General features: G+C 34.5%; 2 protein-coding genes across 2 annotated transcripts in view; one reads left to right on the forward strand and one right to left on the reverse strand.

The window, feature by feature from the left end:
* The window catches only part of LOC123686404 (fez family zinc finger protein erm-like), a 33,040-nt gene extending 31,495 nt beyond the window's left edge, over positions 1-1,545 (forward strand). Inside the window, exon 2 of the mRNA XM_045626495.1 lies at positions 337-1,545. Within this exon, the coding sequence (XP_045482451.1) occupies positions 367-1,455 (1,089 nt within the window). The 5' untranslated portion in view covers positions 337-366 and the 3' untranslated portion in view covers positions 1,456-1,545. The remainder of the gene's footprint in view (positions 1-336) is intronic.
* LOC123686401 (neuronal PAS domain-containing protein 4) overlaps positions 1-6,033 on the reverse strand; it is a 157,498-nt gene extending 151,465 nt beyond the window's left edge. The window contains exon 1 of the mRNA XM_045626491.1: positions 5,355-6,033. The gene's annotated coding sequence lies outside the window, so the exon portion shown is untranslated. The remainder of the gene's footprint in view (positions 1-5,354) is intronic.
* Between the last annotated feature and the right edge of the window lie 12,761 nt (positions 6,034-18,794).

An 18,794-nucleotide genomic window follows, 5' to 3' on the forward strand; every position in this document is an offset into this window, starting at 1 on the left:
CCACGCGCAGACTCGTAGCGCCACCGTACGACATGTAATAATACTTTCAAGTGTAGGGTTGGTTGTCTCTCTCGTAATCTGTTCGGATGAAGTAATATTCTAACAGAAAGTTACTTTGGCTTTTGAACACTCAATGGATACATACGATTCAAATTCCTTACATTGTGTTGTTTTTCTCAATGAGTAAAAGCAACCAATATAAAATATTTCTCCTATTTCACCAATCGGTTGTTTGAATGACACAACAACTCTTCTTATGGTTAAGATTTCTCAAGAAGGCAATTGATATTTTCTGATCAATTACTGATCCAAACTAAAACCTTCTTTTTCTTCCAGTTACTACCAGAGCAACAACCAAAAGAAACCATGGCTTCAGAAATATCACCAAGCTTATCTCAAGATCCACCATCTACTGATCCGAACCCAGTAACGAAGAGTCTCAACTTCTCAATTGCGAAAATAATGGAACCCGACGCAAAATTATTGAAGAAAACTTCGGACCACGAGCGAATCAAGCAAGCCCACATCCCTTACTCTTCACCTTTAGAGTCCGCTTTCAAGAAATACGTACCGAACGTACTGAGATCACCTGAGCTGCTTCAACAATACCCTCTAGTCTATTACCACCCAAGTCAGCTAATGTTAGGATCAGTATCAGTATATCCTGGCTCTGAAGTCAGGACTTCAAGCTCATTTCCTGAAGTTGCCACTGCGCAACAGCTCACCAAAATATCGACTATGAAGAGATCGAGCCCTATTGAGCAGAAGACCAACACATCGCCGACTCAAGCCAAACAGAAGAGTTTTGAGTGTGGAGAGTGCGGTAAAGTGTTCAACGCGCACTACAACCTTACTAGGCACATGCCGGTCCATACTGGAGCCAGACCTTTCGTTTGCAAGATATGTGGTAAAGGTTTCAGGCAAGCTTCTACCTTGTGCAGACATAAGATAATTCATACATCGGAGAAGCCTCACAAATGCCATACTTGTGGAAAGGCGTTCAACAGATCTTCAACCCTGAACACCCACGCTAGAATACACGCAGGGTATAAACCCTTCGTATGCGAGTATTGTGGAAAAGGATTCCACCAGAAGGGAAATTACAAGAACCACAAGTTAACGCACAGTGGGGAGAAGGCATACAAATGCACGGTTTGCTCCAAGGCTTTCCACCAAATATACAATCTCACTTTCCACATGCACACCCACAATGATAAGAAACCTTTCACGTGTAGAGTTTGCGGAAAGGGTTTCTGCAGGAATTTCGATCTGAAGAAGCACATGAGGAAGCTGCACGAAGGATCAACAACCAATGAATCTGACTTCCTACCGGCAGGGCCCGCCCAAGGCTCTGTTTATGGAGCAGATAGGGATATCCACCATTTCATCAGCCCTTTTTTGCTGCCGTCATCCTCACGTCCTCCTGTGCCAGTTTATTCATCGAAATTGTTATGACCTATATGAGGGGGCAAATGCCATTAAAGAATTCTATGATCTCTTTTTCAATGTGCAATATATGGAAAATTTGTCCTTCACAAGTTAGGCAAAAACTCTTGCTTCTCTTGATTATTCTGTAATATATCATGTAATTTAGTAAAAATATATATAATCGTATGAATGTTGATTAATAATAATCAATTTCGTTTTTTTCTATACCCATTGCTTGCGCAAACTGCATATTCGACAAAATACAATTTTAATTCTGTTGCTTTTACCAAAAAATTGTATAAATCTTGATATATGAAATAATCACCACAATATAAAGAGTTATATACACCAAAAAAAAATTCGAATAAGATGACGGATCTCCGAATAGACATTTTAATAGGTAGACTATAATTAGACTGTAACTATGTAGAAAGACCCTAGAAAAACATGAAAGCCTTCCTTTAACAGATGAGAGATCTGCACTGAATTAATATCCTTAAAACATTTATAGTGGAAATATTGTCGAACGCGAACATAGAAAAGTTCAAAACAATTAATTCCATTCTCCGAAAGATATTTTGTATTCAGAAGATTTTTCCACGTGTAAAAACTACATAACTGACTTTATCGTTTAATTTCTGAAACACTATTTTCAGAGAAATCTTATCGATACATACTGAAATATCACAATTTCATGAAAATCATTGTATTTTCACTATTTTGCAACTGAATTCGATCCCATAAAATGCGTATTTTATCAATTATTGAGACATCTAACGAATTTCACCCAATTGAAAAGCTTAACCGACATATATTTGTACAACTTTGCTTCCTCCGTTGCAATAGATTGTAGCGGTAAGTGGTACTCGAAATAAGTAGATCGTAGATGCCATACAATAAGCTGAGATATTTGTAAACATAACGCCATCGAAATACTACTCGATTTGTGTCTGCATCATAAAGTTATTCTCTATTAAGCATATCAGCTAACGAGCCAAATTCTCGTCATTTGCGGGAGGTTTTAATTTTCTGCTTTAATATGAAGAAATCTGCGGCTGAGCCTCATCGAATGCTCTATAATACCTATGGTGAGGCCGCTATTAGTGAAAGAACACGCTGGAAGTGGTTTCAATGCATCAAGAACGGTGATTTTGACATGGAAAAGAGAAGGTTTTCAAAGATGCAGGAGGCATTACTTGATCCAGACTCGTGTCAAACGCAACAAGAATTGACAGGATCATTGGAAATGACACAACAAGCCATTTCAAAACTCCTGAAAGTCATGGGAATGAATCAGAAACAAGGAAATTGGGTGCCGTACGAGTTGAAGCCGAGATATGTTGAACGGCATTTTTTGCTTGTAAACATCTGCTTGCAAGGCAAAGACGTTAGTAATTTCTGCATCGCATTGTACTGGAGACGAAAAATGGGTTCATTACGATAAACCCAAGCGCAGAAAATCATGGGGATATCCTGGCCATGCTTCCACGTCGACGGCCAAACCGAATATTCATGGTTCCAAGGTCAAGCTCAGTAATTGGTAGGACCAGGTCGGCGTAGTGTATAATGAGTTGTTAAAACCGACTGTAATAATCACAGACGATCGTTATCCAACGCAATTAATGCATTTGAGCCGAGCATTGAAAGACAAACAGCCACAATACAACGAGAGACATGATAAAGTGATTTTACAGCATGACAATGCTCAACCCCATGTTGCGAAAGTGATCCTACCCCACTCGCCGTATTCTCCAGACGTTGCTCCCTTGGACTATCACTTGTTTCGATCAATGGCACACCGCCTGGCTGATTAGCACTTCCGGCCTTATGAAGAAGTAAAAAATTGTATCGATTCGTGGATCGCATCAAAAGATGACCAGTTTTTTCAACGCAGGATTCCTATGCTGCCCGAAAGATGGGAGAAAGTAGAGACCAGCGATGGACGATACTTCAAACTTTAAATCATAAATGTATAACCAGTTGTTCACAATAAAATCTCGAATTTCGGAAAAAAAAGCGTAAGCAAAGTTGTACGTCTACAACATTTGGTGAGGTTCTTCAAGAGAGATCTTTTCACTCACTGAACATCCTGTATCCAGAGAAGATGAATATGTGCGAAATCGATTCCAACAAAGGGCCCGTATATAATTGGGGTCTGAGTCTGAGTTTCGATGCGATGCTGATCGGGAAAGGTAGAAAACCAAAAGGGGAATGACAGATAGCAGAATGAAGTTCATTAATTGCTCATCTCTCCTTTATTCGAGGCGACACCTTCGGCATTCATAAGCAATCTGGAAGCGACGCTTGTCAACCTGATTGCGGATTATTTCGCCCCTAAACGTTTTCGAGGGCTGCGGTTTACCAGCCCCAATATCTGTGGCTACAAATACGTGAAACTAATTGAAAAGGCGCTCAAGAACAAAGAAAAAAAATAAGCCCATTCTTCAAATTTTTCTATCGATATCATCACTAAAAGACGCTGAATTTTTAAAACAAAGAATTCCACTTCAACACTTTTGGTATTTTTCAAAATATTAAGTATGAATGAAATAAGTTGAATAGATCTATAATATTCATCTAAAATATATTTTGTATTCCAAAAATCAACGTGAAATTTGTTTTATAAAAATTATTTTGTTTTAGTAGGTACATTTTTCTCTAACCATCTCCTAAGTGAAAAGTATTATTGTAAGCATAACCTACGTAAGTTTTTAATTTAGAAATTCCATGTATATCATTTTCTAGTGATTGATTTTCAAAAATTTATGATTGATGACAAATTCTTATTTAGGGATCATCAAGCCAAGTAGCTTGAAATTTTAACCAACTACTTGAATTGGAAATCATGCTCGTGAAAAATTATATACTTGAGCTTGACTTGATTTTAGATATTTATTGCTCAACTTGATATCAAGCTACTTGATAATACTTGAGCTTGATATGCACGCGTCACATATATTTGTGCAATCTCGTGCGCGCTGAGACTAAATGAGCGGATTCCTCGAGCGCCGAGAGACTGATGCATTCGCCAGTGTGACTTTATAAGTAGTTTTCTCACATTTCTTTGAAATCTTTTGGTAGATTTTGTTAGTTTCAAAATTATATTTCCAAACTTGGCTAAAATGACCAAGGATGTCGGACTAATAATCTTCAGCTCCTGTGGAAAGACAATTTTCCAGAGCTGCTCTTACAGTTACAAAACCCGCAATAGGTTAGGCGACAATTCTATAAGATGGTCATGTGTCTTAGATCCTGGATGGAAAATTATGAAATCAAACAAAACCTGAAGGTTTCTCAATTTTAAGAAACTTCATTTTTATCATTTTGTTATGATTTAGAGTGATTAAGTTTATGTTTCTATTTCGAAAAAGTTGATATTTTGGGTTCTTTCATACAATAAGTTTGTGACACTACACAATAAAACTCTAAAAGAATATAAAAAAACAAATATTTCAGTAACAACAGATGCCGAATATTTCCGGAACAGCAGATCCTACTGTGTTGAATTTCAATTCTATTTAATCTAACTAACATTACTCGAAAGTTATTCTACATATTAATATGTATATAAAATCATAACTGTGGAACTGACAGAAGTAAACGACACACTATAAAAACAATAGAAGATACACCTAGATCAAAGATAACCAAAAATCATCTCCCAAGTTTTCTTTTAAACTACCAAATAATTGAGATTGAAAGTGCACAAAAAATGTCCACAGTATGACGCTAACAGTTTAAGCTAATAAAGGAGAAACGCCATTTTAATAATTATGATGATATTTTAAAGATTGAATTGAATCGAGGATGCAAATTTATTGATTTTTTTACGAATGAAGTTTATTTTATACCCACAAAAAGACGATTCAAATCATAACTGTGCTAAGACATTTTTTTTATGTTTCTGTTTTTGACCTTCAACTTACCTCTTAGGAAATATGCTCTTCTCGCCCAAACGCTGGCAGCATCTGGCAACATCATTGTCCTTCCGCCTTTGTAGAACTGTGGAATGAAGAAATCATTAAAAATCGCATCGTAAGGATTAGACTATTTGGGGTATTAAATAAAGACTGATTGAAAGATTGGAACTGAAATTTGAAATATCTACAAATCGCATATTTCAATGAGTATATTGAATTTGAATGAGTGTATTTTTATTTACCTGTTTCTATTTGACACTTTTCAATCACTAAACACTTATTAACTTGGAGAAACTGCCTTCAAAGTAAGTAAGAGTTCCTTATTCGTCAGATAAGGCAGTTTTCTGAAATCTGTTCACAAAAATACACAGGAAATCAATTTAAATATGAAGTTATTTCAGAAAACGAACCTTCTCGAAGAAAAAGTTGCTCATTCCTCACAGACAATAAGGCAATCCAACTTGAAACCAGGAACTTACAGGAAAAATAAATATAACAAATCAGGTGCAAACAAAAATGACTCACATTGACGTTTCAAATTCTTGCATTTACGCTCATGGTCCATCGATGGGTAAAGTTGGGAATGACTTCAGGGAGATCCCTTAGTGACCCAACCCCCCAAAAGGGGTCAAACCATGCTCTAAGACCCTTCAGTCAATTCCTTCTCTTCGACCTTAAGGTCATCCCGCCGATCACCATTACGTTTATCACTCATACTGAGGTTTCCTGAAAAAAATTGATTGGTAATTGTCATCAAGAAAAACTATGATCTATATTTGGAGGCCATTGATTTTGTACTCATTTTCTGTTTCTATAGTTTCAAAGATCGAAAAAATGAGGAGCTTTCGAAATCTAATTCATTCATACGCCAATTCCACCCTTGGACACTATACATACCTCTATACAGGCATATCCAAGCCTGCAATGGACTAGTTAAGTGATGTTGATAATACTATATTTGACACGATAGAATTAAAATATAGAGCAAAACTGATAAATCAGTGAAAAAATTTTGAAAATCCATCAATAAATGACTGAGAGATAGATTATTTAAATTTACGTATTTTAGCGCGGAACGTCTTTGGTCTGTGACGTCACGGCACTTGCCTGTGATCGCTACACCATAAATTACGTTTAAATACTTAGCCACGCCAATGCTCTCGCGCCGTTTGTAGTTGTACAGTGTGGTTTTAACTCGAGTTTTGTTTTTATGTCACCATAATGGAAGAAGGATTCGTGAAAGGACAAAGTGACAATTTGCCTAAAATAGATATATTCGCAGTGATGGAGTTTTTTCTTCAAATCCATCTTATATCAGTGCTGAAATAAAAGGAGTTAAACTTTTCAAGTAAGTATCTACTTTTGAGTTTGCTTCATCATGGTTCAACTTATAACGATGATTTAATTAAAAAACGTTTCATAAGCAGTTTGTAGTTGAGTACTGATGGGTTGTTGAAGTCTATCAATGGCAAAACATATTTATGTGAGGAGTTAAAAGTAAAAAGAGAAAAAAGTAATTTATATGTATGTATATAGTAAGTTATTTCAGCCATCGTGTAAAGAACAAAACACGACACGAACGGCACAGGTGATTGTACACCAATTAATTCGTAAGCACTCTGCGAATACCAGTCGTCTAGTGTGTGACGTCACGGCACTTACACGTACTATGAAATTATTCTTTCGAGCGCAACTTCAAAGTCCCTTAACTTTTTCATTTCTAGAGATATTTCAATGATTCTTCCACATTTTTGTTTCATTTCACTTAAATTTTTAGAATTAATCCTTAACAAAAAAAAAGAATACTAGTCCATTGACGCATAAATCAACGAGTAGCCAAAAGCTCCTAACTTAATGTCAGTGCTCTACTCAATTTTGCAATATTCTGTATGAATTTTCTATGGTTCTGAGGACGCTATCAACACAAAATTTCGCACCGAACTTGAAATTGTTATTGCAGATATACAAACCAAATTTAAATCAGGTAGTATTTGTTGTCACAGAAATAAATTGATCAGCTTGAAATTTTACCCGAAGCTTGAAATTATTATTTCAAATCCACACAAAAATCTCAACTCCGTCGGTTTTTTAGTCACAGAAATATTGATCATTTTTTTTGCGATATTCTTCTTGAATCATCTCTGGTTCTGATGAAGCGATCTACATGAAATTCTGCTTGAAATTATTATGTCACATCTTTGAGTGGATGGTTCAGAAAAGGAAATAAGATTAAAATCAAAATTCCTAACGAGAAAAGTGCATAATGATCGGAAAAATCTCATTTGCGATCGAGGGTACAAAGATGAGGGTGGTGAAGAAGCAGCTTAAAAAGCATATTTGTCGATTGAACGATAAGCATGTGCGAAGCGTCTACCAGAAGAGGCTGACTATCATAATAGCCTTTTGAAGTGATAACAGATGATGTCTCTTATATTTCCACAGGAAAAGAATACAGGGTGTACCCCAAAATGTTTGATAACTTTAGATTCTTGGAGCCTGAAGAAATCAGAAGGTGAAGGTAAGGTATTGAACATACTTTGAATGCGTTTTCAGGAATCGAATTTTAATTTGTCTAATGATATTCTACTGAAATTGTAGTAACCACACAGAATCTTCAAAACCATTCAACGGTCATCTTTGGAAACAAAAAAGTTCCGAAATTTTTTGTTTCTGAATATGGCAAGTTTCTGTGAATTCGAGATTGGTTACTACAGCTGCTCTTGTCTTCTCACGATTGAAAAAATTGGCTCCTGAGCATCTGAAGTTTCAGAAAGAGAAACATGTTGATTGGTAATAGGTATGTTGGGATTTTGGCCGAAACCTAGTTGTGGTATCCATTGAATTTCTTTCCACAAATTAGATGATTTTTAAAAAATGTATGTACCGGGTTTTTCACCATAATTTGACCCCCCCTTTACATTTGTTACTAGAAGAGGTACAACAAAATGTTTTCTACAAAAGTTTCACGAAATCGACAAGTGTTTTTCAAAATGATTTCACAAAACGAAATATATACAGAGTGGGCCACATATTGATTGCAACTTCATTTTTTCAAATGGAACACCCTGTATACTTTTCTATATTTGACTAGCTCTTATTCCCCTGATTTCGAATATATAACATATGTTTGGCCTATCTCTCTTATTCTGAGTACCACATAGTTTCAAATTTTCAAGAACCACCCGACATGCTCAGTAATCAGTTTTCAAGTAGTAGGCTGCGATAACTCATAATGCCCTTTTTTGAGTTATCTTGTTGGCAACGATATGACATATAGTCAAATTGCCAACGAGATAACTCAAAAAGGGGCATTTTCAAAACCACCTGGCATGCTCAGTAATCAGTTTTCAAGTGGTAGGCTGCGATAACTCAAAATGCCTACCACTTGAAAACTGATTACTTAGCATGCCAGGTAGTTCTTAAAATGCCCTTTTGTGAGTTATCTCCTTGGTAATTTGACTATATGTCATATCGTTGCCAACAAGATAACTCAAAAAAGGGCATTTTGAGTTATCGCAGCCTACCACTTGAAAACTGATTACTGAGCATGTCGGGTGGTTCTTAAAATTTGAAACTCTATGGTACTCAGAATAAGAGAGATAGGCCAAACATATGTTATATATTCGAAATAAGGGGAATAAGAGCTAGTCAAATATAGAAAAATATACAGGGTGTTTCATTTGAAAAAATGAAGTTGCAATCAATATGTGGCCCACTCTGTATATATTTCGTTTTGTGAAATCATTTAAAAAAAAAATAGTCGATTTCGTGAAACTTTTGTAGAAAACATTTTTTTGTACCTCTTTTAGTAACAAAGTCAAATCAAAGTCAAATTATGGTGAAAAACCCGGTACATTCAGCACCCAACCACATGAAAACTTTAAGATGTAATATTCACTCAATATTTTTCCATTCGTAGAAGCATAAGGGCTTCTTTATTATTTTTACGAAAACTATAGTAACTAAGTTAGTTGAGTAACTAAGCTTATGAATTTAACCAGAAAAAAAGAAACACCATTTGTGAAACACCACTAAAGTAGAATACATTTTTTCCCCATATTGAAGTAACAGAAGCAACCATTGAGTGTATTAGTCCATAATTATGGACATTTTTTCTCCTATGAATAAACGCAAAAAAGTGGACTTTCGCACTGCAACAATCCTCGATATGAAAGCATGAAACAGGATCTGAAGAGTACGCATGAAAGTTCATGGGACTGTTAAATCTGACGCAATAACTTGTGAATGACAACAAAACTGAAATGCTTTCGGTAGGAAATAATCTTCCCTGCACTCTGAAGCGGCATTAGGAGGACTGTAAAAGCTTTATGCGTGGGTGTTGAACTGCGAACTCCCTCGATTATTGCTTGAGAAATCGCAGGTGTCCCTTCACACCTTTAATTGTGTAATTGCCTACTGGCCCAAAATAACTCCTACGCCCCTGTTACGCCGTTCTTAATACTCAATTATTTCATATTCAAAGGGGGTGCTTAAATGTTGAAAAGATACAACTTCATTCATGTGTTCCTGTAGTACGTATTAGAAGGTTGCACCTAGTCAGGGTGTATCCAGGCAACGAAATATCTTTCTTATTCTGAGATGAACCCTATTCATTAATTATTATTAAACGAAATCATGCACAAAAATATAGGTTTTCAGTAAGGCCGTTTCGATTGAACAAACATTTGTACCTATTAACAACCTGTATGAATTTCATTTACAGGAATCTTCGGTTGGAATATATGTACAAGTCAAAGACTCACCCTGTATAAAGTGTATTGATAAACTAAGGAATAAATTTCGTAACTCTGTTATTGAATGTTTTCAATCAAAACACTCAAACAGATCAATTTCAGTTTTTAATTTACCACCTTATGGCATAAAAATTTTATTCATGACGGCATTCATTTTTATAGATGTATTAAACGTTGCAACTTGCCTAAATGATGGGTTAACCCAAAAAAAAACGAACAAAATTTAGCGCAAATGTCCAAATTGTGCTCCGTTAATCATCATTCGGCACTGACAGATACGAGTGTAAACATTTTGTACAGACAAATCAGATGTTCACTGAAAGGATCTCAAGAACTATATATAAGACTTCGAGAAAAAATCTTCAAAAACCCCCGATCTTTTTTTTCGAAATAATAAGATATCAGAAAGCAGATTATAGATATCTGGATTCTTTCTTGAGTTACAGGGCGTTTCTTAAAATGACTCTTCCAAATAATTCGGTGTAACTTTGTTTCTGTTCGAGATATTCGAAAAATGAAAGATGCCATAAGTAAAATTGCTATGCCCTAAGTTGGGTGATAAAAAACTAAAACTGGCCTGTCCGAGCGTTTTGCTTAAAATCATTCAATAACTGAGTTATGAATTTTCTTCCTTACCTTATCCTCACACTGTATAATACAGGATGATTCACCGGGATGGCCTGTTAGACGTTTATGAAAAATTACTCAAAACTTTGAGGTGAAAATTTGCATATTGGAATTTAAGAAAATGATCTTTCTCCCTAAAATATATTTAGATCTCAACAACTTCCGGTTTTACCGGAAACAGACTACTACTTCCTCATTTCAAATGCCACACCCATTATATTATAGCATCATTAGAATGCTTTTTTGACAATTTCGGCTATATGCCATAAATTGGGTAAAAACTTTATCAGATCTTTCAGACTATAAATTTGTAACCACTGCGTCTGATGAATTGGAAAACTCCTTTGATCAAGTACCATTACTATAATCAGCAAATCCAAATGAGAACGACTTCCAAGATGATGATCAAAATCACGGGGATGATTTTAGTAATAATTCAGAGGAACAAATATGTAGAAAAAATTATTTATACGGAAAAATCTGTTATAAAATGGCCCAAACAACGGGCTTTGCAGTTTGCAATTGGGGAGTAGGGAGCGGAATGAAAATATAAATTCTGAACCAAATCCAATCGAATATTCCAAAAAACAAATATATATCACAGATGAACTGCTATTGAAATTGATATAAAATACAAACTCATACGTCCTTCAAAATGTAGTTACATAACTACCAATAATTGAGATGTAAATAAATGAGATTAGGTTGAAAGTATCACTTAATTTTATTTTTCATGGTAAGGTGAATAAGAATGGTGTTCTAATATAACAGTGAAATTTCTTGAAAAAATCCCATACATTAGACGTGTGCATACTCTTCTTATACTCATATAACAAGGAAAATTCAATCGAAATGGGTCTCGGAATCTTTCGGAGATCAATCGAACGAAAAAAAATGTTTTATCGAGTTCTCTCGTTGGCGTTTCAGCTATCATAGTCGAATGGGCAAATCGGAACGACACCACAATGGATAAAGATCAAAAAAGTAAATAGTTTGAGCCATTCATAGGGGGCGCTTTATTTGGTTGTTTATACGTTGAAGCTGGAGGTGAAATCTGTTTCTAAAGACATGGCCAGTCGATAATATAATCGACAAAGCGAACATCCGTCTTGAAAACTGCGCTATAGAGATCGACGAAGACCGTATGTTGCCACTGCTAGCCCGTACTTGAAATGCCTCGTTCTAATCCTCTTTGTGAAGCACACGGACTGCCATTCTTGGCTTATCTCATAGGGGTTGTGGACTTTCAGAAAGAGGGAGGAAACTACCTTCATATTCCCATCTGATACACTCGATTGTGCTTTATATACTGGAAGTAAACAGTCTTCCGGCAATTTTTAATCAGATACAAACATTGAAAGCGTCGATTTCGACTGATACCCTTCTGAGCAACATCTCAAACAGATTTTTTTATACAACCTAAAAGGAGGTCTAGATCCATCTTCAAATGTTTGATTAAGTACTGATGTTTGTAGATAGAAGGATCCAAAAACTCCTTTTAGGTTTAGGTTGTATAAAAAACCTTGTCCTATTCCATTTGAGCTAGATATCTAGTCAAGCAATTAATTGTCAATTCACGAAACAAAAAATGTAGCGTCAATTAAATTCCAATATCCTGATCAAGGCTAACCCTATATGTTCCAAAATTTCAACATGCGCATTTGAAGCTCGGTACCAACGGAAAAAAGTTGAATGGCACTATGGAACGGAGCACACGAAAGTGCTTGAATTTTTGAAAGCCTCAGATATTTTAATATTAACAGAGTAAAAATGGAAGAAATAGTTCACATGCTTTCTCCTAAACTTCTACAAACAGCTGAACCATTGCTCTTAACTCCATATATTAAGGATATATCATCAAGGGTACAAGATTTAAATTACTCGTCTAATATTTGGCTTGATTATGGCATACCCGATAGATGACTCATGGAAGTAAGTGACTGTGAATTTTTGATTGGAATAATTTTCAGTGGCGAGTTCCCTTTTCACCTCAATGCATTCGTTAAAACTGTTTTGTTTGGAGCACAAATGATTCATGAAAAAGCAATGTATCCAAAATTTGGCAATTTTTTCAGTCTACTTTGCTTAAGCTTTACTTGATTTCAAGTAAAGCTCAAGTCAAATAGTAGTTTTTCAATCTCAAGTCAAGTCAAGTGTTTATTTATTCACTTGAATCATATCAAGCTACTTGATTTTTGACAGTATTATTGTGTAGTGTCACATCAATAAAAAATGATGAAATAAGAAGAAAAAAAATACTTTTATTTATTGAACTTATTGAATAAAAGAACCGAAAATATCAACTTTTTTGAAACAGGAACATGAGTTAACAATCATAACAAAATAAAAATTAATGAAAAAAAAATGTTTCTTAATAATGAGAAACCTCCAGGCTTTGTTTGAATTCATAATTTTCCACATGAAGCATCTTATAGATTTGTCGCCAAACCTATTGCGAGTTTTTCTAACTGTAATAGCAGCTCTGGAAAATTGTCTTCCAATAGATGCTGGCGTTGATAAAAAAATCCTTGACCATTTTGGCCAAGTTTGGAAAGATATTTCTGAAACTACCTCAATCTACCAATAGATTTCATAGAAATGTGAGGAAACTACTAATAAAGTCACACTGGCGAATGCTTCAGTCTCTCGGCGCTCGAGGAATCCCCGTTTTTAGTCTAAGCGTGCACGAGATTGCAGAAATATAATATACCGTGCGACGTGTGCATATTAAGCTCAAGTAATATCAAGTAGCTTGATATCAATTCTAGCAATAAATATCTAAAATCAAGTCAAGTCAAGCTCAAGTATGTAATTTTTCACGAGCTTCGTCAAGTCAAGTAGTTGGTTAAAATGTCAAGCTACTTGGCTTGATGAATCCCTATGTTTGCTGTGCAATATGAACTGAATTAATGATTGAAGAAATATCATTAATTCTTAGAGAAAATTTCTCAGAGAAAAAGATTGATTTTCCCTGAAATTTTCAAAGTTTAGGTGATGATAATGGATTAAAAATAAATCAGATGCTATTCTCGAAAACTATAAATTCTACTTGAATGTGTCGGCAACTTGGAGATACCTAATCAGAAAATCAAATTACTATGATGAGACTAACTACAGTATGTTTTAGTGCAAAGTCCTAGTCAGTCTATAATTTCGGAATTTTGAAGGATTGAAGTATCGAATCTACTAGGGTAAAAAATGTTCGATTGAGTAAACCGCTCTCATTAACCATTGGGGATTGCCATAAAATAATGAAATAATGAAACGTGGCGTCGATTTTTTAGTGTTTATAGGCTGGCATATTCTGAAATCATTGCAATTCAAAATCAGACTGGAACACCCAAAATGTCTGTTTAGTCAACAAAATAGGTAACCACAGCTTGAGGACAGGTGAAACAGCAAAAAAGAACAAAAAACCTTCATTAAATTTGTATCGATTCTTTATTTATTATTCATCAGGGCTTTTTATTAGGTTTTATAGATCTCTCCACCAAATTTCATATCAGACTTCTTTAGACCATAAAGCAGTCTCTGAAATTATTGAAAGGCATTTCTTGGGAACTCTAAAGGTAACTCACGAACGCACATCGACAAGATCTATTATGAATTTTTCTCTCATTAGGATTATTATAAGGTGAAAATTATTTGATGAATACACAACAAAGTAGACTCCAAAATCGGACGAGATTTGAATACCATGTCTGTTTAGTGTTAGTCTTCCGATTTCCCATATTCCTTCCTCATGAGCCATGGTTTCGGCTAGAACCTGCAAACTAGCAACAAGCCACAAATCCATTGGCAAATTTCCTCCTGTCACTTTGCATGACGGGAATTGCAAGAGATGTGGTACTTGTGCAAAGTAATTGTGGGGCGGGTAAGCCATTTAAACTGATCTGAAGGACGTAGGCCGCATCGTTCCTTTCGGAAAATAAAAGAAGAGAGCGGCATTTCGCAAAGGGCCAAGGTACAACAAAATACAGTAGCCTGGATGTAATCTGCTTAAGGATATTAGGCCGGCCTCCCTTGTCAGTGCCTATTCGAGAGGAATAAACGGCTGTAATCTCTCGTGTATTTACAAATCTGTTGAAGCCACATGCGGTGTAATATGTGTTCGGATCTGTAGTCTTGCACTGATTATGCAATTTGAACGGAAAACACACATCAATGAATCGGCACAACGGATAGAAATGCTTTTCGGGCTCACTCGTATCACAACAGATTATGAAATATGGTTGTGTACCTGGCCTACCTCCTATATGCTATTTCCTGTTGTCAGCTATGATCCTCAATGAGCGAATATTGCTGAATGGGACAGGAATGTTCCATGCAACATCCCTATTGATGACCTCTATACTTTAATCTACAGGGTGTCCGTCCGGGAAAATCAGGGAAATCTCTCGGATTCAGATAAAACATAAAAAAATAAAATGACAAGTTCCCATCATTTTTTTTCTAGCGGCCCTCCCTACGGAGATACGGCCTCCTAAATGACGTCACTGGAAATCCATTTTAGAGGAATCAATTTCAAACTACTCAATAAATTAATTAATTAATTTGATATGATGAACAGTAGTAAGGACCTCTTAAAATACTGCCAATTGATCTTGAGGTCAGAGTGGACTGTAACCCCTTAATAACTATAAACTATAACGTGCCTTTCTGTGCCAAAACTGCATAGTTAAGAATCTTTGTAATTTTGTCGGATTCAAAAACATAAATTTAAACTTTTTTGTTTCTTGAATAACATTCGTATCACACTTTGTTACCAACAAAGAAAAATTAGAATTCATGATTCTTTTCAATGGAAATAAAAAAATTAATTCCTTTGTAATTTTGTTTTTCGAAAACGGTTCATTTCATCGAGGATGAACAAGAGTCCTTTTTTTTATCTTAATGTTCAAGCTATATAAATTTGTTTTTTTCTACTCCTCATCATTCAGGATGTTGAAAAGGTAAGCATTTGAATGTACAACCTAGTGCGCACCTGGTAAACTAAAAGAGCTAATTTAAATTTAAGGGCAGTATTTTAAGAGGTCCTTTCTACTATTCATCATATCAAATTTTCTTTAAATTATTTTAAATAGTTTGAAATGTATTCCAGTGGAACTTGAGTTGATTTTAAGTAAAGCTCAAGCGAAGTAGCTTGAATATCAAGCCAACCGTGAATCTCTAGTTCTGCGCAATGATCTGCTTTATAATCGCCTAAAAAATTCTGTACTACTTGAACAAATGAACACCAAGCTTTTTGTTTAAATTAATTCTTGATTAATTGATCTGATTTGTTTTCCTTTACGATTTCGTGCCAACCGTGAAGCTTTAACCGAGGCTTTAACTTCATTGATGATGTGAATTGTGGACCTTTAACAAGTTGCCTTATTTAAGGACTATCAAATGTGCCAGCTTTAAGTATTTCCGTTGTAATTCAAGGAATTTAATATGACAAGTACCCAAAACAATTTTCATCTTGATTTAAAGCTTCCACAAATTGTTTCACCAGCCCCAACTTAATATGCAAAGGTGGAAATAATTTTTTTTCTCTCGTAACCTAAATTTCATGAATTATTGATTATTGGGTTATTCATTCAATCATGAAATCTTTTAAAGGCCAATTCCTGTTAATCCAATGGTCATTTTCAGCTCTGTTGTACAAAAAGTATAAAAAACAAGGATATTTTCTATATTAATTCACTTTGCTGTCCAAGGAGGAAGTTTTCCATTTTCAAATCAACACAAAATGTCCATTGATGTTATTCATATTTGATTTTTTTTAGAACTATTGTCATTATTATATATATTCCTCCTTATGGTAGTAGAATGTCACCCATTTCTTATCAGCCAGTTTGGTTTTACAATGAATTTGTGAAATGCCTTTAAACTACTGATTTATTATAGCTGAGTGTACATAGTATTTTCTAAAGTTTTACCTTTCACTATTTATCCTCCATTATTTACTTACAAAGATAATCTCTGCAAAACCTCAGTATGTTTTCAAACTTATTTAAGTTTTTAGTAATTACATTTTCTGAAGAACATAAAGGAAATATATTACCTATTCGTTGCTCCAAATAATTATCTCTGTAGTTTCAGTAAAATGTCTTTCAAAAAACGAACGAACGTCGATGAAACATTTGATAGGATTTTTTTTTTGCCAACCTTCATTTACTCTTTTAGGTGAATTCCATAAGTCTGCTATTTTATCAGAAGTACTGCAAAGCAGTTTTGAATCCAAGGGTGTTTTCGGGAGGGGAGGGTGATAACCTCTAGTGGCATGAACGATACCCCTCCGAAGAAAAAACTATCTGTCAAAATCAAAACGAATTTTAAACTACCCCCCTAGATGATGAAATTCCTCTGGGAGAAAATTCATTGGATTCAACACTGATGCAAAGACAACTAACGGACGATTTAGGCATTATCTGTTTCACATTATCAACAGACAAAAATCATAACCTTCTGTTAAAACATACATTTTGAATTGCTACTGATTTCCTGCTGAATTTCTACTAAAAATATCTGAAATTTAGCCAAATCTAAAGTGAATTATAGTGACCTCTAGAAGCATACGTTAGAAACTCCGGATTTATGTTATTGATAATGCAGATAACTGTTAGGAAGAAATCTTCGAAATTTCAAACTTCGGCTATTGTTACACAGATGGCAATCACAAACCAATTTTTCGTGAGCAGTATTTCAGTATGTACTCAAAATTAAACATTTGATTAATTGACGAATTATGCAATAACTTCGTATCGCGGCAAAAGAATTATAGTCTAATTAAATATATCAAAATTTTGTTCACGACTTTATTTACAACAAACAATAACAAACATTTTTGTTTGAACTAAATGGGACGATTATCAAACAAACGTAATCTTTTAATTCTGGGTGTCATAAATATTCAACTATGTAATTATTACTCAAATATCCTAACTCTATGGAATGAGTTATTTTTTCCGTATACGATAAGAAAATAATATCTCATTTGTTTTACAATGAAGATTATTATTCCAATTGAAAAATGGTATTACGTGAATAAACAACTATTGTAGTAATGACAAATTAAAAGATATTAATTAATGACGTGCATCTTAAGCTTCGTAATAAAATTCTGTTGGTCCATAATAGAAAAAAACGTTTTTTCTATTCTCTCTACCTATTTTGGTCAAATTTATCGGAATATCTCGTGTTATGAATAATTTGAACTATTCGAGAGAAAAACCTTCTTGATATTCAACAGATCACGTTTGATTATATCCTATTGAAAAAATTTCCTTAAAATTTGAACTGAATTTCAAAACCAAAATAGCAATTCTCACTAGAATTGTAGAAGATCTATCTGTATAAATAGATTCATTAATGAGTAAACAGTAATTTATGGGTAAAAAATCATTAGTGAGTGAAGAGTCATAGTGCCAAACTTTTGAAATATCGAAATGACCTATGAAAAAGATCAATAAAATTATATTATATAAAGGATGTTCATAAATTGCAGATTCCTCGGATCATTTCAAGAAAAAATAGTCCTTTGAATATTGATTTATAAATTTGGGTTAGATAATCCAATTTACAATTTTCATTATGTCATGTACATCTTATTTGAATGTAAATCTACAGGGTGTTTTTGTTTGGGACAGCGCCCGCTTCTTTGGCGCATAGAAACATTGGTCTAGTACTACACTTTTTAAAGTCTTATATTTTTGTCCTATCTGCTACCGATTTCGATTCTCAAAAAAATCAAAATTGTTATAGAGATTCAGTTAGTAAACTTTGATGATTAAATTGATTATAAGTTTGGATACTTATTCCTCCAATCTAAAACTAAGATTAATAAAGATTCGATAAAATGTTATAATCATCACAAAAATTTGGAATACAAGATACATTTTTTTCATGAAATTATCCAAAAAATCTTCATTTTCCTTTTATCTCCAATATAGGAACATACTGTATATTGTCAGCCTAAGTTTTAAGAAATCTAAGATAAATTAAATTAAGATGATATCCGCCACAATTGAATCTTATATACCACTACAAGTGCTTCGCTATTATAATAGTATCCTCAGGT

This window comes from Harmonia axyridis, chromosome X, assembly GCF_914767665.1.
Source record: "Harmonia axyridis chromosome X, icHarAxyr1.1, whole genome shotgun sequence".
Lineage (NCBI taxonomy): Eukaryota > Metazoa > Arthropoda > Insecta > Coleoptera > Coccinellidae > Harmonia > Harmonia axyridis.